The sequence below is a fragment of the Dipodomys merriami genome, unplaced genomic scaffold, assembly GCF_024711535.1.
Source record: "Dipodomys merriami isolate MVZ:Mamm:240054 unplaced genomic scaffold, mDipMer1.0.p SCAF_34, whole genome shotgun sequence".
In the NCBI taxonomy this organism is placed as follows: domain Eukaryota; kingdom Metazoa; phylum Chordata; class Mammalia; order Rodentia; family Heteromyidae; genus Dipodomys; species Dipodomys merriami.
Genome location: NW_027204937.1, coordinates 9392026 through 9416292, shown reverse-complemented (window position 1 = coordinate 9416292; position 24267 = coordinate 9392026). Strand labels below are relative to the sequence as shown.

General features: G+C 39.1%; 1 protein-coding gene across 1 annotated transcript in view; it reads right to left on the bottom strand.

Moving 5' to 3' along the window:
• Positions 1-24267, bottom strand: part of Faf1 (Fas associated factor 1) — a 299200-nt gene that overhangs the window by 6972 nt on the left and 267961 nt on the right. Inside the window, exon 18 of the mRNA XM_069987264.1 lies at positions 23634-23849. Coding sequence (XP_069843365.1) covers positions 23634-23849 — 216 coding nt within the window. The remainder of the gene's footprint in view (positions 1-23633; positions 23850-24267) is intronic.

Below are 24267 nucleotides of genomic sequence, written 5' to 3'. Positions count from 1 at the left end.
AGACCCAAATATTGGTAGTGGAGATGATTTACTGAGGAATTCTTGGGTTTATCACTGAAATAACATAATAGTATGTCTGATGACTATGGCATGCTAATTAACCTTCTGGTTAATTCTTTTAAAAGTTGAGGGTTTTCTTCTGGGGGGAGGGTAGGGCCACTAAGATTGTTAGGATCCCATAAGAGAAAGCTTGGAATTCCCATGGAGTGGGGGGGACATTTATTTTATACTCATGTTTCTACATGGAGTGACTCCTGGAGGTTCTCCCCAATTCTCACACAATTCCTTTTTTTTTTTTGGTCCAGTCGTGGGGCCTGAACTCTGGGCCTGGGCACTGTCCCTCAGCTCTTCAGCTCAAGGCTAGCGCTCTACCACTTGAGACACAGCGCCACTTCCGGCTTTTTTCTTTTTTGCTTATGTGGTGCTGAGGAATCGAACCCAGGGCCCCAGGCATGCAAGGCAAGTGCTCTACCACTGAGCCACCTTCCCGGCCCCTCACACAATTCCTTTTGTGGTGGGGATCGAACCCTGAGTCTTGCACATACTGGCAAGTACTCTTTATTTAGTATTTTCTAAGTACCACACACCTAGCTACTTCTTCTACACATTATTCAAGTGGTTACAACAAGTCTATAAGTGTTACTATTATTTCCATTTTTTCAGATACATTCTCTGAAGTAAAATAATGGTGAAGGGGCTTGCTCAAGTAAGAAATGACAAGGCTGGAATTTATGCCAGGTTCACGAGCTTCCATGGTCTTATTACTGCTTTCAACTTCTGATTCTATTTCTAAGTAGGACCCTGATAACAGGACTACTTGGCTTTCCCTGGGGACATAAAGAAGCTGCACTCCACAGCTGTGTCACGCTCATGTCCCTATTGTAGTGGGGGCTTTGTTGTTCCCCACAGGAACCCAAGCTGTCTTTTGTAACTGTCAACTTAGTCCTAACAGCTAATTGTCTATTTTCTTTTGATGACCTAGGAGTTCCTAAAGAGGGCAGTTACAAAGTATCAGAGAGAGAACATAAGAATGGATCTGCTGGTCATGTGCTGGTCAGGGTGTAAAAAGGCTTTGTGGAAAAAGTCCTTTGCAAACATAAGGGATTGCTCTTGTTAACAGTACAACTAGTAATTAGTAACAGTAATAAGCAACCATAATAAGGAAAAAATAGAGCAACTTCTCTATTTTTGCTCCAGGTAGTAACATGATTCCTAAGGAACTACTAATCTGGAAGGATCCCACTAGGGGATTGCTCTATGATTTAAAATATCTCCACTTTACTTTGCTGGGCCAAAATGTCTCACTGGAGCACAGGAAAGAAATAGCACTGAGGAAGGGTGATCAGGAAACAGGGAAAATGTTTCTCCTTCTATTACTAACCTGTGTTAGAACAACTAGAGTGCTAGTGAGTGAGGTTGGATAGGTTTTTGGGGCTGTAAAGCATAGGGACCTAGGATATTTTTTACTTGACAAGTGATTTTAGATGGGGATAAAAGAGAAGTTAAAGTCAGAATACAAGAATGGAGGGACAAAGGGCAAACAAATGCAGCAATGCTAATCACTGTACTGTTGAAAATGAACTATATACCTTATATAAAACTTCTGGGTGGGGCCGGGCGCTGGTGGCTCACGCCTGTAATCCTAGCTACTCAGGAGGCTGAGATCTGAGGATCGCGGTTCAAAGCCAGCCCGGGCAGGAGAGACCATGAGACTCCTATCTCCAATAAACCACCAGAAAACCGGAAGTGGCGCTGTAGCTCAAGTGGTAGAGTGCTCACCTTGAGCTGAAGAGCTGAGGGACAGTGCCCAGGCCCAGAGTTCAAGCCCCATGACCGACAAAAAAACAAAACAAAACAAAACAAAAAACAAACTTCTGGGTGGGAATGGGAGGGGAAAAACTGGGAAAGCATGGGAAGGAATGACACTGCCCCAAAAGAAAGGTACACATTACCTGACATATAACTGTAACTCCTTTGTACTTCACCTTTATAATAACAATAAGACTTAAAAAAAAAAAAAGAGAATACAGAGAGAGGAGACGGTGATAAAGAGATGGAAATTGTGTCTTTTTTTGGGGGTGGGAGGGTGGTGGCGGTCTGGTTGTAGGCCTGAACTCTGGGCCTGGGCGCTGTCCCTCAGCTCTTCAGCTTAAGGCTAGCACTCTACCACTTGAGCCACAGCGCCATTTTTGGCTCCTTTTTTTTCTGCTTATGTGGTACTGAGGAATCAAACCTAGGGCCTCATGCATGCAAGGCAAGTGCTATACCACTGAGCCACCTTCCCAGCCCCAGAAATTGTGTCTTGTATGTTTCCCTGCTTACTTACTTTTTTATCACACTGTAATACCAGTAGCAATGGCTAGTGTCTATTCGAAATTTACTAGGTCCTAAGTGAGGCTTTCTGAACACCAACCACATCAACCCTCTGGGGGAGGCACTGTTAACTCTGTAAAAACAAGGAATAGAAGCCAGTACCAGTGGCTCATGCCTGTAATCTTAACTACTCAGAAGGCTGAGATCTGATGATCACAGTTCAAAGCCAGCCCCAGCAAATCTGTAAGACTCTTATCTCCAATTACCTAGTAAAAAGCTAGAGTCAAGCCACTCTGCTCCTTGCTAGCCTTGAACAAAGAAGCTAAGGGACAGAGCCCAGACCTGGAATTCAAACCCCAGAAATCAGCAGAAAAGAAAAAAAAAAAAAGCCAAAGAATAAAAGAACAGAAAAGTATTAGAGGAGAGAATAGGATCCTGACATGTCACTTCCATCCAGGAAATCAGTTTCCATGATTAGTCCTGCATGGGATCTGAAAGACACAATTTCAAATAAATAAAAGGAAGGTCTACATTACAGAGAGCAGTTTCTAAGACCCTGGAAACATAAAAACATAGGCAAATTAATGAATGGAGATTCTAGTGGGGGCAAGAGAAACAGAAACCTAGTGCAAATTAGCCTTATTGGTTAGTCTACACTGTGCCCAGATTACAAATGTGCCAAAAGACTGATCTCATCATCCAACAGGGCAGGCAGAAGCTTCAGGGCTAGGTTGATTCTGAACAACTTAGTATGGTCATCCTGGCAAGGTACTCAAGTAATATCTTCAGTATGTTGGTGTGCTGATTTGAAAAAGACAAAGCAGCACTGATTTAGGGGACATGATTAACTACGTTTGGAGGCCAATACTGGATCACAGAGAGCAGCCAGAATCTTCAATTGTAGCTTTCTAGGAGGTACCTGATAGAAGACGGGTTTCACAATATTAATGGCTATCTTTGAAACAAGGACTAAGAAACAAATGAAACAAGCCCTATTTATTGGTGAGAACTATTAACTTGGCTTAAAAGATTTTTGAGAAACTCAGATTGTTTGCTCCATAGTTTCACCAATGGGTATGGATTAAATACTAATCCAAGAAGCACAAAGAAAAAGCACTGGGCTTTAAATCTTGGAACTCATGTATGCTCTTGAGCAAGTCACTTAGCACCCTATCATAAGACCCATACTTCTCATCTGTAAATTGGTAACAATATCACCCAACAGTCTCTCAATAAAATATTTCCCTCTGGATTTCCTTTCTTCATAATTCCACTTAGAAGGATCAGAGGTATAATCCTGTCACTTCCCTATTTAAATAATGATTCCTCACTAAAACAAGATAGTCCCCCTCATTTTCCCAATTTGTCAATTAGTGGATTACTGATGTCTCTGACAAAGGTTTGTGGGGGGCCTATAATGGACAGAATGGCTGGAAACACAGTTTGGAGATAGAGCATGAAAACTCAAATGTCCTACTACAGATAAATTCAACTTCAGAAAAAAATCTTTGCTGTCTGGCTTCAGAAAGATCTAGAGTAATGTGCTTGATGTGTGCTCAGGCAGAGTGGCTAAGGAGAAAGTGAGTATTTTGAATGCATTTTAATATTCAAGCAGGGATATGCATGCCAGTGTGCGTAGTTCTGCTCACAAACACCACTCAAGAGCTACAGCTTTGAACAGGAGTTAAAAGAGTTGAATCCCTAACGACATACAAAAGACTTGCTGGTGTGATTTATTCTGATGTATTTACTTATCCAATTACCAAAACAGCAGGAGATCATTAAATTTTCTAGTTACCAGATGCAGCACGTTCAATATCTTAAATGTTACCAAGGCTCTTTCTGAGCTATTTTGATATTACATTTTACCTGCCCAAAAGCTTGTGAAACTGGAAAGCAAGAATCATGAATAGAGCAGAAGTATTCTTTGAAGGCTGGCCCAGCAAATTCCCATACAATACCAAACCTATACTAGAAACTCCCAACTCCTGGGCTGAGGAGAAACAAAAGTATTTAGGAAGACAGAAACATTATTACCCCACAAGCCTTTTCTCCTTTCCTTTCTTTTCTTTCTTTTATTTTTATTTTCTTGCCAGCCCTGGGCCTTAAACTCAAAGACTAGGCACAGTCCCTGAGCTTCTTTTTGCTAAAGGCTAGCACTCTACTACTGGAGCCACAGTTCCATTTCAGCCTTTTCTGTTTATGTGGTACTGAGGAATTGAACCCAGGGCTTCATGCATGCTAGGCAAGCACTCTACCACACCTCCAGCCCACCAACAAGCCTTTTCTTCATGCTCATTTCCTATCAGTCAGTTGCTGTAATCACACAGGACCAGGGCTCAGAGTGGAGGGTAGTAAGGGAACAAGCACCTGCTGTGAGATTGTAAATCTGTCTCCTAAATTTAGCACACAGTCAGTTTTTCCTCATAAGTCTCCATTCTTTTTAAGGATAGGTGTGAACACCATCAGTTTGTCTTCCCTGTACTTATACAAATGTCTCTTGGAGAAGACTAAGCAACTTAAATGTAGAAACTGTTGGCTATTTCTGAATCCTTAGCAACCAAGCAAAGAACTTTGTGATTATTTGCTCTCAGTAAACTAGCATGTTGAGTAAGAATCAAACTAGAGATCATTATGGCACATTAAAAAACAGACAACGGATCAAGCTCACATCAGTCTTTTTTGGAGTAGGGAAAATATGTTTTCTTTTGAAGTTTATTAAAAAAAAGTGAAATCTAAGATTTTTGAAGGGGAGGTGCAGTCTTGATCCCAACATTCTTAGCTATTCTGATATTCAAATATTTACCTCTTCATAGGCTCTACATTTCAGCCATTACATGAGTTTGCTATTTCTCAAATATATCTTGAGCTTTCTCTCTGAACCTTTGGCTATGTTGTTTCCTTTACCTGGAATGTCCTTTTCCCCAATAACAAATATTTCAGCATATAATCTCTCAAGCTCAAATGCTTCTTCCTTCACAAAAACAGGCCTGAGTGACAAAGCCTAAATTAATCTCTTTCTCTTATTCATGTTACAGAGCTGACTAATTACAACTTATTCTTTCTCTTATTCATGTTACAGAGCTAGCTAATTACACCTTTTTTTTCACTGAGTAGGCCATATATTTGTGGTGTACAGCAACCATAATTTTTTTGTTTTGTTTTGTTTTTGTCAGTTGTGGGGCTTGAACTCAGGGCCTGGTACTGTCCCTGAGCCTCTCTGAGCTCTACCACTGGAGCCACAGTACCACTTCTGGTTTTTAAGTGGTAAATTGGAGATAAGAATCTCAGGGGATTTTTCTGCTCAGGCTGGCTTTGAACCACAATCCTTAGATCTCAGCTTCCTGAGTAGATAGGATTACGGCATGAGCTACTGGCAGTTAGCCATAATGTTCACTGTCGGTCCTTAGGTGTTTATTCCACTGCCCTGTATGTGCCAATTCACTTCGGCTGAACCAATTCCTTTGTTTTACCTTAGGCTCCTCAGACAAGGAGACTGTCAAGGTACTGCCAACGCCAAAGCTGTCCTTTCCTAAAATAGCAGTCCTACACTTTTGACCAGGCAAGGGATCCCAAAGGATCTAGCTTAAAAGATCAGCTATACTTTCACACTGAGTTGTGAGGCTATTTTGAAATTGTTTATGAGTCTGTGCAGTTAGGTTGAATTCTGACAGCACACATGAGGTTTTACTGGCTACCTATACCCAGGATGTAATGTACTGCTAGAAACAGTTCAATAAATGTTTGCTGAAAGATTGGCCTCCTGAATGACTGAATGGATACTTCCTACCCTTCTCCAAGCCTCCATCAATCCACAGAAATGATATCTGGAGGAGCTGCATTCTTTGCCATCGCTTTACTCCCTCAGGAGACAGACTGGTCAGTAATGTCACTGGCAAGTTATTTCAGCAAGGTCATTGGCTCTGGATGTTTTCTGGACCTAGCCTTACTTAGTCCTGCTGCATAGACATAGGGACTGACAATACATTTGCATCAGTTGCCCTTTCAAAACAGACAGATATTTCCCTGTTTGTTTAAACTATTGTTGGAATTGGTTAATTAGACGGATTTAAAAAATCTTAATACTCTAAACAGAGAAAACTGGTTCTGAATTATTAAGCAACATTTTCAATGCATCTGAACAACCTTAAGTGACTTAGCTGCCACCTGATCCTAAGCTCTGGCTCAGATAAATAAATGTGAAATATTGCCAAAGCTTCAGCTTATAGGAGCCTCCAGCTACAGTAAATAGAAGCTTAAGTCTCCATAAACTGCCTGTGATGGAGACATTCTCATAAAAAAGGGCAGAAGATGAGTTTACATAATGCCAGTGGGACCAGTAAGACAATGTTTTCAGAAAAGAGTTGTTAATGGATCAAGTATTATCAATACCCACATCTCGTAATCATAAAATCACATAGTATCTGAGGTGAAAGAAGAAGCCATTTTCATCTCAAAAACAAAATAAATTTTAGGCTCCTTGGAGTCACGCAAGTAGGCTGGAAGAATAAAAATTTGTCCATGATGACTGCTTAGTTTCCTGCCCATGCTGGGGCATATTTTAAGAATGTAAGAATTACAAGTTGACAACTGGCTTTTAAGACAGTTGAAAAGTTTAGCCAAATGGGCTATGTGTAATTGAGCTCCAAAGACTCCATGTTTTTCATCTGAGATTTAGAGTTTGACTTCCATGGTCATGAGGAAAGGAACTAGGAATAAGTGGGGGTGAATGTCATTATAATGTGGGCCCTCAAATTGTCTAGCCTCAAACTGTGAGGAGATAAAGCTTAAGAATTTCTGCCTGTTGAAATGGAAACTACAAGAACAGTGGATGCGTGAATGGGAAGAAATATTTTATTTCTTCTCATTTACTAAGCAAATATTTTGGTATTTATTGAAGAAATATGTAAGAAACAGGTTAGACATTGGAATACTGTAGTGAACAAGATAGTCTCTCTGCCTTCAAGGAGTGCAGAATCTAGTGCAACACAGAGACAAGAAAATATAGCTCATTGCAATTCAGGGTAGTAAAGGCTATGACAGGAAGAGGGCACTAAAGGAACACAAGGAAAGTACATGCCTAACTCAATCCTAGGATGTCAACATATTTGGAGAAATATGTCTCACTGTAGCATGTACAGTTATTTCCTACAATCTAATCATTTTACTAACATGCATTTACATGCAATAAATCAATCTTAGTTACTCACTACATGTTAGGTACTGTGCTAGGGAACAATCAGATAGATATATCAGATACAACCCAAAACTACTTCAAACTTGATGTATACTTTTTTTTTAAAAAGACATATAATACATTTGGCCCTATGTAAATTTAACCCAACCTGTTCTTTTGGGTTTTCTGGGCCTTAAGTTACTCTAGTTTTCTGCTCTTCAATTTCCCATCTGTAAAACAATGGCCTTTTCTGATTCTCACAATCTAAAAAGCATGAACTAAGAAGGGTTACTTACAAAAGGTCTTACTTAAGGTCAACAGGAAGAGGGAGAATGAAATAAATGTGGAAACAGTACAAAAGCTGTGGGGTTCAGATTCTGGGTAAAGGGCAGGGTATGGGTTGGGGGTTTAGAGCTGAAGTTTGTAGCTGGAGTTGACATTGAAGTGCGGCAGGGCAATTTGGCTGATTGATGTATGTGCTGATGCACTCTAGAATTCCAGTACTGGTTCTGAAAATTACAAGAAGTGTCTAAAAAAGGGAACAACAAAATGGTGAGACAAAGGAAAAGGAGGAAACTATACAACAGCGATATTCACAGGACAATATTTTGGAAATGATCTGTACAACTTGGGGGGTTGAGGAGCAGGGAAAAAGGGAGAAAATGAGGGTAGGGGTAACAAGTTAGATAATAAATGTAATCACTAACTTATGTAATTGTAATCCCTCTGTACATCACCTTGACAATAAAATTTTAAAAATATGAATGTAACAGAAAAAGAAAAGGGGCTGGGAAGGTGTTTCAATGGCAGAGTGATTGCCTTGCATGCATGAGGCCCTGGGTTCGATTACTCAGCACCACATAAGCAGAAAAAGCCGGAAGTAGTCCTTTGGCTCAAGTGGTAGAGTGCTAGCCTTGAGCTGAAGAGCTGAAGGATAGCACCCAGGCCCAGAGTTCAGGCCCCATGACTGACCCCCCCCCCAAAAAAAAAGACAAGAAAAGAAAAGGTAAATCTACAATTTTTTACAATGGGGTTATTATACAGACTGGAATACTAGACACAGAAATAATGCTCTTTTAAGTTACAGCCTGGTAAGAGTCATATTGGACTGCATATAACAGCTTCAAAATTTTATGTGGATTCTGATATGGTAAATTTGAATATATAGTGATTTGCAAATACCTTACAGGGATTGGAGAGTGGCTCAAAGGTAGAAAGCCATCTGTGAGCAAAAAAGCTGAGTGAGAACTTAAAGTTCTAAGTTTAAGCCCTGGTACCAGCACATAAAAATAAATATATAAACACCACATACAATAAAGTTCTGGGCAAAGTAAGTTTTAAAAACCAAATACAGTTTAAATATATCAACATATTTGCCCATAATCAGTAATAGTCACTCTATGGTCAGCATAATGTGGGGAAAGGCCTGGGTTTTGAGAATCAAATACTAGTATTGATGCTGTGTAACTTAGAGAAATTTAATCTCTCTAACCTATGTTTTTATCTATAATGGGGAGAGTAACTGTTGTTTGGAGAATTAATATATTTGGAGTGCTGGAATAAAACAGACACATAAAGAAATTGATTTATTTAGCTAAATAAATATTCTGCTGATCTGATCTGCTGGTCTCCAAGCTATTTATTTAGCTAGTGAGCTAGCCAGACCTGGGCCTTGAACTCAGGGACTGAGTGCTGTCCCTGCTCGAGTCTAGCACTCTTCCACTTGAGCCACAGCGCCACTTCCAGCCTTTTCTGAGTAGTTTATTGGAGATAAGAGTCTCACAGACTTTCCTGCCTGGGCTGGCTTCTAACTGTGATCCTCAGACCGGAGCCTCCTGAGTAGCTAGGATTATAGGTGTGAGCTACTGGCACCCAGTGCTGTATTTATTATTATCATTCCCCACAATTTTTTTTAAATGAGTGCAAAAGGGGAAAAGATAGATTTTCATAAGGCCCTGAATTCTACCCCATATTTGAAAATGCTGCATCAATTCAAACACATTGTAAAAAAATCCTCTGTATTACTTTGATATGTTCATAAATACACAATGAGAGGTTTTTCTTATAAAATGCACTAGTTCTTCAATTTCCCTGTAGGTTATCAATATTCTTTCCTCTTCTAGCATCAGCTTTATCATGGTAATTATTTCCTATGTGCTAGTGATTTATAAATATCATCTTTCACTTTTACATGAGCTCTATGAAGTAGACACTTTTATATCCTTATCTTACAGATAAGGAAACTGAAATAAATAGTCCCTAAACAATTCACCCAAGATTGAACAACTAGGAAATAGTAGAGTTGATATTTGATCTAAAACTCTACTTTCATAACCACTACCTTACACTTGCCTTTCCACCATTCAGTTCCTTCAAATCTGCTTCAGTTACTGTCAAGGGCCTTTTCTGGGTATTGAACCAACACTACAATGTAAATCTCCTATATACTGCTAGAAAGTACTACACTTCCTAGATTTTCTGCCCCTCAAATTAAAAAAAATAAAAAACCCTCAAAATGAACCTCCCTGTCTTCCTTGGTTTCTGCCTGTGATAGTAGTCTCTCCCTATTTATTGAGTTACCTCTGACATCATCTTCCTATTGGCCCTCCACCCTAATATAACTAAACATTTATCAAATTCCTCCTGATTCTGCTGATCTGCAAGTAGAACTACACCTTCCAATCTTCCATGTCCTTCACTGTAGACAGAACAGACTATTACAGCACTCCCTCCTTCCCTCCCTCCTTTCCTCCCCCTCCCTCCCTCCCTTCCTTCCTTCCTTCCTTCCTCTCTTCCTCCCTTCTCTTCCTCCCTCCCTCTCCCTCACCCCTTTTGCTATATTATCCAGGCCTCAAGCAGTCCTTCCATACTGGGACTGCCACATCCAGCTATCACAGCATTTTTGACCTTTGAATGCTTTTGATTTGTTTACCTGGAAGATGTCTCACTGTGTTGAACTGTGTTCAATTCTCTACATTAGTTGTATTTTGCAACAATGCACTAATAAATAGCTTGAATCTACTTCCCCTGTCTTTCTCTTGTTATACATAGCTTAGTAAGACAGCTATATTACATGAACCTGCTTTCAAAAAGTCACTGATCTTGTCTAAGCTGTTCTCTCTGGATACATGATTAGGGTGAAAGGGGTAGAAGTTTATATAAATTCACTTCAAAAGTGTTTTACAATTCAGAATTTTGCCCTGACCAGTTTTTGAACATGCTGTTTTTCTGGTTAGGCTATATAAAGTGATTTGCTATTAAAATGTTTTTGTATTTCTTGCACACAATCTTTCTAGAGAAAAGATCTAGCAGGGAGTGATTTAAAAAATGTAGCTACAAATGTGAAGTAAGACATACCAATTCTGCAATAAAAGATAGAAGAAAACATCAATGACTTTGCTTTTCAGAACTGTTTATGGGTACTTTCTTCTTTTCCTGAAAAAAACCCCATGCTGCCCTTTTAAGCTATTGTGAGAAACACGAATTCAAAATGACGGCTAGGTCTTTAATCACACATGACAGTGGTAACTGCAAGACAGCAAGACCCCGGTCCTATCTCCTATACTTCCACGTAGAACATCTCAAGAAGTCATCCAGACTCATTGGGCAGATGTACTGGTGGCATAAAAAAGGAATGTTTAGAGATGACTGCTTTACGCAGTTACTCTGAAACCCAGGGCTAAACTAAATCATTTGAACTGAACAGGAAGCCTGGGGTGGGAAGTCCTATGGTCCTACATGAGAAGCCATACTGGGGGTTCTGTTAACTTTCACTGCCTGACTAGGAATACTATACATTCCCTCAGAAATTATATTATTATTATTATTATGATTATTAGTCGGTCATGGGGCTTGGTGCCTGGGTGCTGTCCCTCAGCTCCTCAGCTCAAGGCTAGCGCTCTATCACTTGAGCCACAGCGCCACTTCTGGTTTTCTAGTGGTTTACTGGAGGTAAGAGCCTAATGGACTTTCTTATCTGGGCTGGCTTTGAACCTTGATCCTCAGATCTCAGCCTCCTGAGTAGCTAGGATTACAGGTATGAGCCACTGGCACACAGCTGTATTTATTTATTTATTTTTGGACAGTGTCTTGCTATAGTAGGTCGATCCTGAATTAGTGATTTTCCTGCCTCAGCCTCTTGCATGCTGGAATTATATTAGTATACTATAACTTGCAGCTGGATTTTACTTTTTCTTTGTATCCTGACAATCATGACATTGTCTATTCCTGCAAAGTATTTAGGTCAGTTTTAATTCAGCCAGAATTGTGTTATACTTCATGACTTGAGCTTAAAAAACAAGTAACAAACTAAATACAGAAACTTGAGGAAACTTGCCTTGCTTTCAATGCTAGATCTTAGTAGTTAATGAGGTTTCTTTTAAGTAGGGAAGTACAGGATTTCTAAAAACCACAGTTGAGATCAACAGTGTAGGTTGTTTTCTCTCTGCATAAAAGATGTCACTACCGATCATTTTTCTGTAAAGATGCCTTGGTCAAGGGCTAAGTCAGTTCAGAAAAGTGTTAACATATCATGTCTGACTGATACTCTTTGAAAGTTCAAGGTTTGCTTTTGGCTGATAGTTTGGAACTTTGGGTTTCAAGAGTTTCCAGAACTGATTGAAGTGGCTCATTATGCCTATACCATATAGATAATATAGTTTATATAACTTTCCTTCTAGGAGCCTGGCTGTACCAGAGACAGAATACATACATACATGGCACTAAGTTCCTGTAAGTATACTTGATTAGTAACATATCATACATATTGTTTCAAATTGTTGGTGGGGAAATTAAGCCCTATGACTTGGGAAAACACCCTGAGATGGTAGATAACTGTATTTGGCTTCCCCTAGATTTTGCCCCATATAGCTTTACTCTTGTGCTGAATTTGCTTTGTATTGTTGGTATAGCAAATCACAGTTGGGAGTACATTTACATGTAAGTCCCATGAGTCTTTCAAGGAAATAACTGAACATGGAGGTACCCTGGCAGACTCACAATATAAGAAAAAGGTTCCTCTTTAGACTAATGAGCAAAGGTTTTTACTCAAAAGGGATGGGATGGGGTCAAGAAAGAGGTAGACAAATGAAGAGGAGAAGAGGGGAAAAATGCAGTCAAGAATCCAATGTATATCCTACAAAATTAAGAAGAGTGAGGGAAGGTGTGAATAGAGGAGAGACAGGTGAGAATGTTGAAAGGGGTGACACTGATCAAGATATATTGTATTCATAAACTGCTTTGTTAAATGGTAACTTCTTTGTATACCTACCAAAAGGTTTTTAATCACAATCTCAATTACTAATATATATGGAGACATTACATCTCTTGTCTTTCCCTGCACCAAGGGGACCACAATAGTGGCCCTTCCTCCAAAGGAAGGATCTATTATAATACAAGTGACAAAGTAAAGGTCATCCTCAAATTAAGAATGAAGAATGTGTCTAAAAACTTATTTTTTAAAGGTGAGAGACAGGTCAAAAGCAGTTACTTTCTGGAAATGGATCAAAGCAGCTCAGCATTACCAACTCAAACTGAGTGGCCTTCTGCTGTTTACCCAGTGTTTTCATTATCACTTTTGATCTTATCAACACAATATATCCGTGTAGACATGTGACACTATCCTCACTTGAAAGAAGTAACTAAAATACAGACAGCTGACAAGATACACTCTGAAACTCAGCAACTAGATATTAGTGCCACCATTAGAGCAAAGATCTTCCTGACTCAAAGTACAGAAAGGACAGGAAAAAGCATAGAATCATTTATCAAAGTAGTCTAGGCATTGTTAGTCTTTATACATAATCACTTCACTAAGCCTTGCCTAGCTGCATTTTCATCATCTCACTTATTTATTTGTTTATTTATTTGTTTATTTATTTGTTTATTTGTTTATTTATTTATTTATTTATTTATTTATTTTTTCCGGTCGTGGGGCCTGAACTCGGCCTGGGTGCTGTCCCTCAGCTCTTCAGCTCAAGGCTAGCACTCTACCACTTGAGCCACAGCGCCACTTCTGGCTTTTTTCTTTTTGCTTATGTGGTGCTGAGGAATGGAACCCAGGGCCTCATGCATGCAAGGCAAGCGCTCTACCACTGAGCCACCTTCCCAGCCCCAGTGCTTTCTTTTTTTTTTTTTTTTAAATTTATTATTTTTATTTTTGCTGATCACAGGGCCTGAACTATGGGCCTTGGCCCTGTCCCTCAGCTCTTCAGCTCAAGGCTAATGCTCCACCACTTGAGCCACAACACCACTTCCGGCCTTTTCTGCTTATATGGTGCTAAGGGCCTCACGTATGCAAGGCAAGCACTCTACCACTGAGCCACCTTCCCAGGCCTCTCATATTTAATTCACAATTCTACCAGTTCCTGACTATATGATCTTCTTTAAAAGACTTAACATGGCTAGGAAGGTGGCTCAGGGATAGAGTGCTTGCCTTGTATGCATGAGGCCCTGGGTTCGATTCCTCAGCACCACATAAGCAGAAAAAACTGGAAGTGGTGCTGTGGCTCAAGTGGTAGAGCACTAGCCTTGAGCTGAAGAGCTGAGGGACAGCGCCCAGGCCTAGAGTTCAGGCCCCATAACAGACCAAAAAAAAAAAAAAAAATAGAGTCAACATATAGTTTTAGTTCCTCTATCTGTAAAATGGAGATAGTATTTCTTAGCTTAACAGATACTGGACATAGCTTTGCTTCCTGGATCTTTTGATTTCTTAACTGTAAAGTAAGGAAAAACCCACCTCACAGGGTTGTTTTAAGAGGTCAACAAATCAATTGCATGATGCCTATTTAAGGGATGGAAGATAGGATTGAGAAAATATTGAACTGAGCAACAAAGGAAATAAAACAAAAATAACTATAATCTTGATCCTGATCTGGGACACTATCAAGACACCAAACCTAAGAATACGTAAAGTAGAAGAAGGAGCTAAGGGCACCTAGGACCTATTGAATAAAATTATTAGCAGAGTTTACCAAATCTTGGGAAAGAAGTAAATATTCATGTACAGGTTGTATTTTGAATTGTAAACAGTAATGACCAGAGAAGAACCTTGTCATGTTACATCATGATTAAAATTCCAAAAAGAAAATACAAAGTTGTAAGAAAAAAAAAAAAGCTGACTTGGACTAAGAATTCTGTAGTTTTTTCTCATACAAAAATGGAAAGCAACTGATGAAGATACCAAGAGATGTTAAGTATACAGAAGAGGGAATCCTTTTACCCTGTTTGTGGGAATGTAAACTGGGAGAGCCATTATTGAAAATAGTATGAAGCTTCCTCACAAAATTAAAACTACGTGATACAGTAGTATCACTACTGGGTATATATCTGAGGGAAATAAAATCAGCATGTTAAAAGACATACTGAGCTGGGGCTGATGGCTCATGCCTATAATCCTAGCTACTTGAGGCTGAGATTTAAGGATCACGGTTCAAAGTCAGCCCTGGTAAGAAAGTCTGTGAGACTATTATCGCCAATAAAATACTCAGAAAAAGCTGGAAGTGGAGCTCTGGCTCAAGTGGTAGAGCATTAGTCTTGAGCACAAAGAGGCTCAGAGACAGTGGCTAAGTCCCTGATTTTAAGCCCAGGGCTGGCAAAAAAAAAGAAAAAAAAGAAAAAAAGAAATACCAGCATTTCTATATGTTCACTGCAGCCTTACTTATATAATACCAAGAAAGTGTCTGCCTTCAACTATAAAAGGAATGAAAGCCTGTCATTTGCAACAACATGGATAGAAATGGAAGTTCTGTGTGGTCATTAAATGAATATATCCTCTCAAACAAGTAAATTCTACCCCAAGGCCTCCTAATCCCCATCTGCTGAATGGTCCTAATACCACTTGCCTTGATATTTCCCAAAGCTCACAAGAAGTGAGATAACTCTGTGAATAGTTTTTATACTTGAGAGATCTTGATTTCTTTTAATTAAAAGTTTATTGTGGCTTAATGATAGTATGCATGTGATGCAGAAATAATGGGCACTGAGAAGAACTAAGCAGAAACTGTGAAGGATTTTGTATGTCTTAGAAAGAGTTCGAGATTTCTCTTCTAAGTCATTAAACCATTGGAGGCTTTAAGTTACTATCAAATCTATATGTCAGAAAAATAACTATCAGTTGTGTTCAACTCTATAGGCATAGACCTTTATTTCTCAACCTTGATTATTTAGGGATACTAGATATGACACTATCAAATATATCTATATGTTTATCAGGGGTGTGTGTGTGTGTGTGTGTGTGTGTGTGTGTGTGTGTGTGTGTGTGTGTGTGTGTGTGTGTGTGTGTGTGTGTGTGTGTGTGTGTGTGTGTGTGTGTGTGTGTGTGTGTGTGTGTGTGTGTGTGTGTGTGTGTGTGTGTGTGTGTGTGTGTGTACAATACCTGAGGGAAATGGAGCAAGTTCAGATATAGCCAATCAGATGTTTTATTTTGATTTTTAGAACAAAGCTTTAATTTAGTGACAAGTGAATTACAACTTTTGCTTCTGGATTTGTTTTTTGTGGGCTTTTATTTCTCTAGTCCTGAGGCTTGAACTCAGGGCCCAGGTACTGTCCTTGAGCCTCTCTGTGCTCAAGGCTACCATTGAGCCATAGTGTTACTTCTGGCTTTTTGTGTTTATGTGGTACTGAGGAATCGAACCCAGGGCTTCATGCGTGCTAGGCAAGCACTCTACCACTAAGCCACATTCCCAGCCCTGGATTTTTTTTTTTTTTTAATCAAATGCAGTCTAAAATAATTTTAAAGCAATTTCTTTGCCATATTAGAAACACATGAAAGCTGTTAAGGAATAAAATATTTTAGAATATTGCGTTTGGTATTGCTATTTATTGCATTACTAGGTAGTCTATAAAGTTGATCATGTCTTTAATAGATTTTTAAATATGCCAACAATCTTAAAAAGCAAATGGCCAAAAGCCAGGCATTGGTGGCTCATGCCCATAATCCTAGCTACTCAGGAGACTGACATCTCAGGATTGTGTTCAAAGCCAGACCAGGCAGATGTCCATGAGACTCTCATCTCCAATTAACCATGAAAAAACTCAAGTGGAGCTGTGGCTCAAAGTTGTAGGGTGCTAGCCTTGAGCAAAGAGTGCAGGGATAGTGCCCAGGCCCTGAGTTCAAGCCACATAATCAACACACACACACACGCACACACACACACACACACACACACACACACACACACACACACACACACACACACACACACACACACACACACACACACACACACACACGTCAAGCTGGCTATGGTGGTACAAGCTACATGGTAACTGCAACTACTTGAGAAGCTGAAGCAGAAGGAATACCCACATGTGTGCATATGGCCATTCATCAAACATCAAATGGTCTCTGTATGGCTGGAATGACAAAACTCAAAGAAATATGTAATTATGAGGTCACTATATTCTACATTCTATGAACAACATGCTGAAACTAGAAAGTTAACAATGGTAGCTGAGAGTAATGCTCAAAATTTATTGGGTCATACTCTCTAGATAGGACAAAGTCGACTGAAAAGAATTGTTAAACAGATGCTGGAGGGGATGTGGACAGAAGGGAACCTTACTTCATTGTTGGTGGGAATGTAAACTTGTTCAACCACTTTGGAAAGCAGTATGGAGGTTCCTCAAAAGACTTCACATCGAGCTCCCCTATGACCCAGCAATCCCACTTTTGGGCATTTACCCAAAGGTTTACAAACAAGACCACACTAAAGCTACCAGCACAACTATGTTTATTGCAGCATTATTTACCATAGCTGAGATATGGAACCAGCCCAGATGCCCCTCAGTAGAGGAATGGATCAAGAAAATATGGTATATATACACAATGGAATTCTATGCCTCCATCAGAAAGAATGACATTGCCCCATTTGTTAGGAAATGGAAAAACTTGGAAAAAATTATATTAAGTGAAGTAAGCCAGGCCCAAAGAAACATAGATATCATGGTTTCCCTTATTTACAATATCTAGTATATGTATGAGTCAAGCAGAAAAGGTCAGATAATGTGATGTTAGGAAAATGAATCCTTAGATATGTATTTTAATGTTTTTTCCTTTCATTCATTTGTTTCTAATGCATTTATAAGTTTATCTCTTTGTTGCTTTGTATGTCCCTCCTCCACAGTATAACCCCTGCTTTCACTATATTTGATGTTAGTATAACTTGTAGAGGAGATGGGGAAAACAAGTCGTTTAAGGATACAGGTGGACCGGTTGCAACAATGAGAAGTACAAGTTGTCATGTCGAAAACAAGCTTTACAATGTTGGTGCGGGGGGGGGGGGGGGGAGTAGGCGGAATTGGGGAGGATTGGGTGGGGAGGTGGGGGGGGGAGGCTGGGAAGGATGTGAAGGGTAAACAAAGGAGGAGGCTGCAATGCTTGCTAAGAAATGTACGCATTAACCTGCCCATGTAATTGTAACCCCTCTGTACAGTGTGTTCACAAAAAATAAAAATAAAAATTAAAAAAAAAAGAATTGTTAAGCAAATTATAAGAGGTAATTGTTTTGGACTGAGCTTCTTCAATAGGCCTCAAAGGACTAAAACCAAATTGGAGTCCCTCAAGCTAAAAGTTCCTAATCCTGGAACTTTAAGGGAATAAAACATGCTTTGAAAATTTATTCCAATGGGTTAGAATGTTGAAAGGGGTGACATTGATCAAGATATATTGTATTCACAAATGGCTTTGTTAAAGGCAACTCCTTCGTATAACTACTTAAATTAAAAAAAGAAAACGAAGAAAAAAGAAAACTGACTCCAGTCTACCTGAGTCAGAATAAGAGAAATCTCCTCTGTATAAACTCCTACAAAAAACAAATACACAAACACACACACATACAAACCAGGACTGGGAAGGTGGCTCAGTGGTTGAGTTCTTGCCTTGCATGCATGAAGCCCTGGGTTTGATTCCTCAGCATCACATAAGCAGAAAAAGCCAGAAGTGGCGTTGTGGCTCAAGTGGTAGAGTGCTAGCCTTGAGCTGAAGAGCTGAAGGACAGCACCCAGAATTCAAGCCCCACAGCCAACCAAAAAAAAAAAAAAAAAATCAAACCCATTAGCCAGTTTTTAAAAAAAAATCTATTGTTCTGTTTTCTTGTTTCCACCATCTAAAACCCAATATTCTACTATTGCTCAATGGCAGCTCTATTCTATTTTTTAGAATGAAGGTTGTCCTGATTCATGAATGGCAAATAAAAGCCATTTAAGATCTATAATTATTTTATTGTAATTTTATCTTTTGATACTAGGGTCCATTCCCTGGAACTCATCTGCCATTTATCACTCTCCTTTCTTTGTATTTTCCAATCCCTCTATTAATAGAAACAACTAATTTTCCATTTTAAGGCAGAGCTCTTCTGTATAATATGAATAAGAACAGGAAATATAAAATAGAGAAGGCAAGAAGGGTAAGAGTAATAGGATAAAGAATATGAAGGGAGCAGGGCACTGGTGGCTTACATCTGTAATCCTAGCTACTCAGGAAGCTAAGATCTGAGGGTCAAAGCCAGCCCAGGCAAGAAAGTCCAAGAGATATTTATCTCCAATTAGTCCCTAGAAAATAGGACGTGAAGGTGTGGCTCAAAGTGGTAGAGCACTAGCCTTGAGTGAAAGAGCTCAGATAACACCCAGGCCCTTAGTTCAAGCCCCATGACCACCACGACTACCACGACCACGACCACCACCACCATCACCACCACCACCACCAACAAAAGAAGTGACAGAGAAGAGTAAGGGAATACCAATCAAATGCCAAGTAGCATGAGTGACAGGTTGTTCTGGAAAAGGCCCATGTTTGGGGTATAAGTTTATAGAGGACTTAGGGCAAATAGTTCCTCTCTGGACTCCTGATAGGGTCAAGTATCCTTACTCTGCTTTTAGGCCTCACTCCCAGGGCAATGTCCAGGTAAGGCAAAGGGACCACTGGTATCTACACAGTTCTAGCATGTGTAAGAAGTAGAGTCTGACCTAAATTCTGGAAATAAACACTATTCCTTCTCCTGGTAATTGTTACTAGCAAAATGGCAAAAACTTCTCCCCCACCAAAACAAAACAAAACAAAACAAAACAAAACAACAACAACAAAAAACCCCACAACCAAATAACTCAAGACTGATAGCAATTTGATAATCCGTTTTTTCTCAAGAAGGTCTGTGCCTGCTGCTATTTCGGTAATCCCCCAGTGTTCAGTTCAGTTAAGTATAATGGCCAGCAGACATTTAGTAAACAGTTGGACAGCTGGGAAATCTTAACATGAAGAATTGTTTTGGTTTGGGCAGAAGCATAGAAGGACATTTAATAGATCTTCTGGTGAGAAACCAACCTCTGTATTGTGGAGAAAAGGCTAAAGACACAATAAGACTCCTATAGTTAAGTCTTATATTATTTGTTATTAAAGAGGCAAGGTCTTAAGATGTGCTTTTTAACAGTCTTTAGTTTGGCTGTAATTTAAGATGACTTTTACAAATTAGATCCTAATCCTTGCAGACACAGATGGCTATTACAAATAGCCTTGCAAAAACAGTAGTTGTTAGACTTGAAAAAAACACTTAGAGAAGGATGAAGTACCATTAACTCTTACCCTACCTTACTCTTAAGGAGGCCTAAAGAGTTTTCTGGGCTTTCTGGGTTTAGAACTGGAAAACAGTGGGTGTAGGGAACCTGCTCTGATTTGGAATGGCCTGCCTAGTTCAAGCTCCATGACCATTTTGGATTACCAAAATAGCAGCAGGCACAGACCTGCTTGAGAAAAATGGATTATCAAATTGCTATCAGTCTTGAGTTATTTGGTTGTGTTTTTTTTTGTGCGGTTTTTTTTTTGCCAGTTTGCTAGAACAGTTACCAGGAGAAGGAATAGTGTTTATTTCTGGAATTTAGGTCAGGAACTAGAGATTTGAGGGAGGCCTGAAGTTATTAACATAAGACAACAGTTACTAAATACTTACATATGAGGCACCATGGTGGGAACTGCAACAAAGACAAATTTGAACATAATACAGATTATCTTTATAACAAAAGATCAAGTGCTATGAGAGAAGAGTGTACAAACTACAATGGTACATAGGTCGGAAGCTTGGAAGAAGAGAGCTTTCCAGAGACAGCTTTATAGGCTGACATTTAAGCTAGGCATTAAAAGCTAGGCTCATTTGAACAACAGGCCAGATATAGTGCAAAGGGTGGATGTTCAAGGAGAGGAAAGAGCATGCCAAAGTGTAGAGTATGAGATTTTTCTATGCCTTTAGTGAATAGTGAGCAATCTCTTAACTCTTGCTGATATAAACAAGTAATAAAAAATAATATATAAAGTCAGAAAGACAGGCATATGCCATATCGTACAGTTTTAAAAATATCCTAAGGAGAAGTAGGGACTACTGAAGAGGTTTTATGCCAAAGAGAAATGATTGTGTGGCAGATAACTTTACATTGACCAAAGACCAAAAACAGGCAAATGATTGGTAATGGGAAACTCCTGATTGCTCCTATATAAGCAAAATGCACTGGCTTGATAGTTTCTCTTAGAAATTAAGACAGATGATACTAAGAAGTTTTGGAAAAAATTTTTTGAAATAGTATAGAGATAGGGATGAAATCAGGTAAAAGACAGTGGGAAACGGGACTGGGAAATTGCCTTCTTTAACAATGTTAAAACAGGAGTAAATGTTCTTTAAGTAATGGGCTTTCTATTTAGGGACTGTCAAAACTGGCATTAGAGTTTCCACTTAAGAGGCTGAAAACTTGATTAGTAAAGCTTGAGGCAGGCAGGCAGACCAGGTCAAAGCACCCTTGCATATTACATTGATTTGTGTTTCCTTTCAGTAGCATTTTTTTCATCTACATCTTAATACAAAGATATTATTACAGAGGTTAATACTGAGCAGAAAACTTATCTTCTTTAAAAACAATCCTCCCCTCAAGCTATCAAAAATAAGGTTCAAATATTAATTTGGAAGAAAATAAAAGTTTTATTTTGTAAAATAAGAGGTCTGTAGACCTACATCTTCTAGTACTTTAATTTTACACATGAGGCCCACGAAGAGAGTAACTTGAAAGCAAACATTGGGAAGGAAGAATTTATCCTAAGTTCTTTAAGTTTTCCAAGGAGAGACTCTCATCACAAAATATAAAGTGTAAGAGACAGGCAAATCCTGAACCTTTTGATAGTAGCCTCTTTTTTTATTTACTTAAAAAAAATTAGGGCTGGGAAGGTGGCTCAGTGGTAGAGTGCTTGCCTTGCATGCATGAAGCCCTGGGTTCGATTCCTCAGTACCACATAAGCTGGAAGTGGCGCTGTGGCTCAAGTGGTAGAGTGTTAGCCTTGAGCTGAAGAGCTCAGGGACAGTGCCCAGGCCCAGAGTTCAGGCCCCACAACAACAACAACAACAACAACAACAACAACAAAATTAAACAATTATATAAAAGAGGTTTCAATTCAACATGTTGATTTATGTGTACAGTGCATCTTGATCAGTGTCACCCTTTCTACTCCCCTTGACTCTTTTTAAAATATTCACATATTTGGAGTTTAACTTCAGTGGTAGAATTTAAGGACTTTATTTTTATCTGGATGTGTGGTAAGAGCATATGCATACATATTTGTATGCTTTTACTATGAATAAAGACAAAAAGCCTGGAAGTGTTGGTGGGGCTGGTGAGAAAAGGACCAATGGTCACTTATTTGGGGTCTCCCTGGGCTTAAACATAACTGGCAGAATCTTCATCCCACCTACAGGGGATTTGTGGCTGGGTAGTAGAGATAAAAGATACACTACTGGTTTCTAACTTTATCCTCTAAATCTCACAACCAATGTGAGAGACTCATAAAGTCCAGATTGCTAGATTTAGATCACAATAGAATCAAGGACTATTAAGATTTACTATTTTAGAGTTGAATGAGACCCAGAAATGAGACTAGCAGGAGCACTAACCTAGTAAGGAACACTGACCATAAGAGCAGCAACCATTATCTCCAAAGATAGGGAAATTAGTATTTCACAATATAAGATACTCCTTTCTTAGGAAGTGCTTTTGTGTATTAGGCCAGTAGTGCTTTCTGTAACCTTCAACTCATTAGTTAAGAGTTTTGACCCCGCAGCAGGTTCCTTTTATTACACAGTGAAACTTCATGTAGCTGAAGATAACACTCATGTCTCTCATGACCTTTCTTTCCTGAAGGATTTGTTCCCCAGATAACCAGAATTGACAGTTCCTTTTCCTTCCTTCCAGCCCTGTCATAAATGTTTCTGTTTCTTCAGGCTTCTTGTTTCAACATGAAGATTACAGACCCTTTCAGGAATAGTTTAAGTGCAGAGTTGAATAAGACCATTTATTTATTCTCCTGTTGTACTTATACTTCTAAAACTATGATCTTTTTGCTGGCAGTTATAAGCATTTATTAGTGTATATTTAGCCTAATTCAATGTAACCTCTGCTCATGGAATATATCTTTACATATTCTTGCAAAATTTTGGCCATATTATTTTATTTATAGTTTTAGTTTTATTTGAAAGTTTCTTGAATCTCACTTTTCATAATTCATAAATGTGATATTTGTTTCATTTGGCAAAAAGGGTTAAATATACCATCTCTTGATTCCCTGCAGGGCCATGATAGTTGACATTTTCTGGACACACCACCTAATCAACAATGGAGCTACCTAACTGTAGATCAACATCTATTTCTCTACTCTTTTGCAAAAGTAGGGGCTGAAATATACACAGTGAACATGTGTCACCTCAAATTCCCAGGGTAGAAAAACTATCAAATCACAAAATACTCTTTGTTTAGCGTAACTCATTCTTAGTGAACCTATAATCATTGATCTTGATCTTAATCTGTTAAGTACACAATTCTCTGGTATGCTCTTAGGTATGTAAAGATGAGACCTCAGGAAAGCTTATATAAAAGCTAGGATAGGGGAAACGGTGAGATAACGAAGACAGAAGAAAGATCCAGTTCCTAATTTCTTACATATGCTTCTGGACAAATCTTCTGGCCTGGAAAGTCATACCTTCACTGAAAGCTAAGAAGAGAATGGTGTGCAGAACAAGGAAGGATCTTTGGATGTCTTGTATCATTTGACATTTCTTGGATTACTTTTCCCAATCCTAATGATCTGGACTCACTTCCTGAGGTAGATATGGTAACTTACATCTCTCCGAGGAAAGGTGCTCAGTAACTTGAACTCATCCCATGGAAATCCTTTGGAAGCCACAAAATCAAAAACAATCTGGAGCTTATTGCTGGCTAGGAAACGCCGCTCTAGGAACTCGCCACTGGGGGTCCGGATCCGTAGTTTGCTCACAGGCTCAGCATTTTCTTCCTTTGGCTCTGGAGGCAGAGCTTGCTCTAAGGAGAGTCGAATGGCCTAAGTAGATAATAAAAACAGGTGTTAAAATGTAGGACAGATGGGACTGTGGGGATAGAGAGAGACTAGAAAAAAGCTACCAGACACTCACTGAAAAACCACTGCTACACTTATTAAGCAAATCTAATGCTTGAACAATAGAAATCATGTTTTTTTCATTTTATTACTATAAGCTCAATAGAAAATTAATTAAAATAAATCCCACCTTGAGGCCACATTATTAAATCAGTAGATAACTACATTGAAAATAAACGTTTCTTTTTTTAAAAAAACCAACCAAGTAAAGGGCAAGGGCATAGATATTTGTGATTGAGGAAGTATATATCAAGTATGCTACTGCTTTCTTTACAGGGTGTGTGAATTAAGATTATTAAAGCATTCCCAAAACTTATTCCTACATTTATATTTGAGAAAAAAT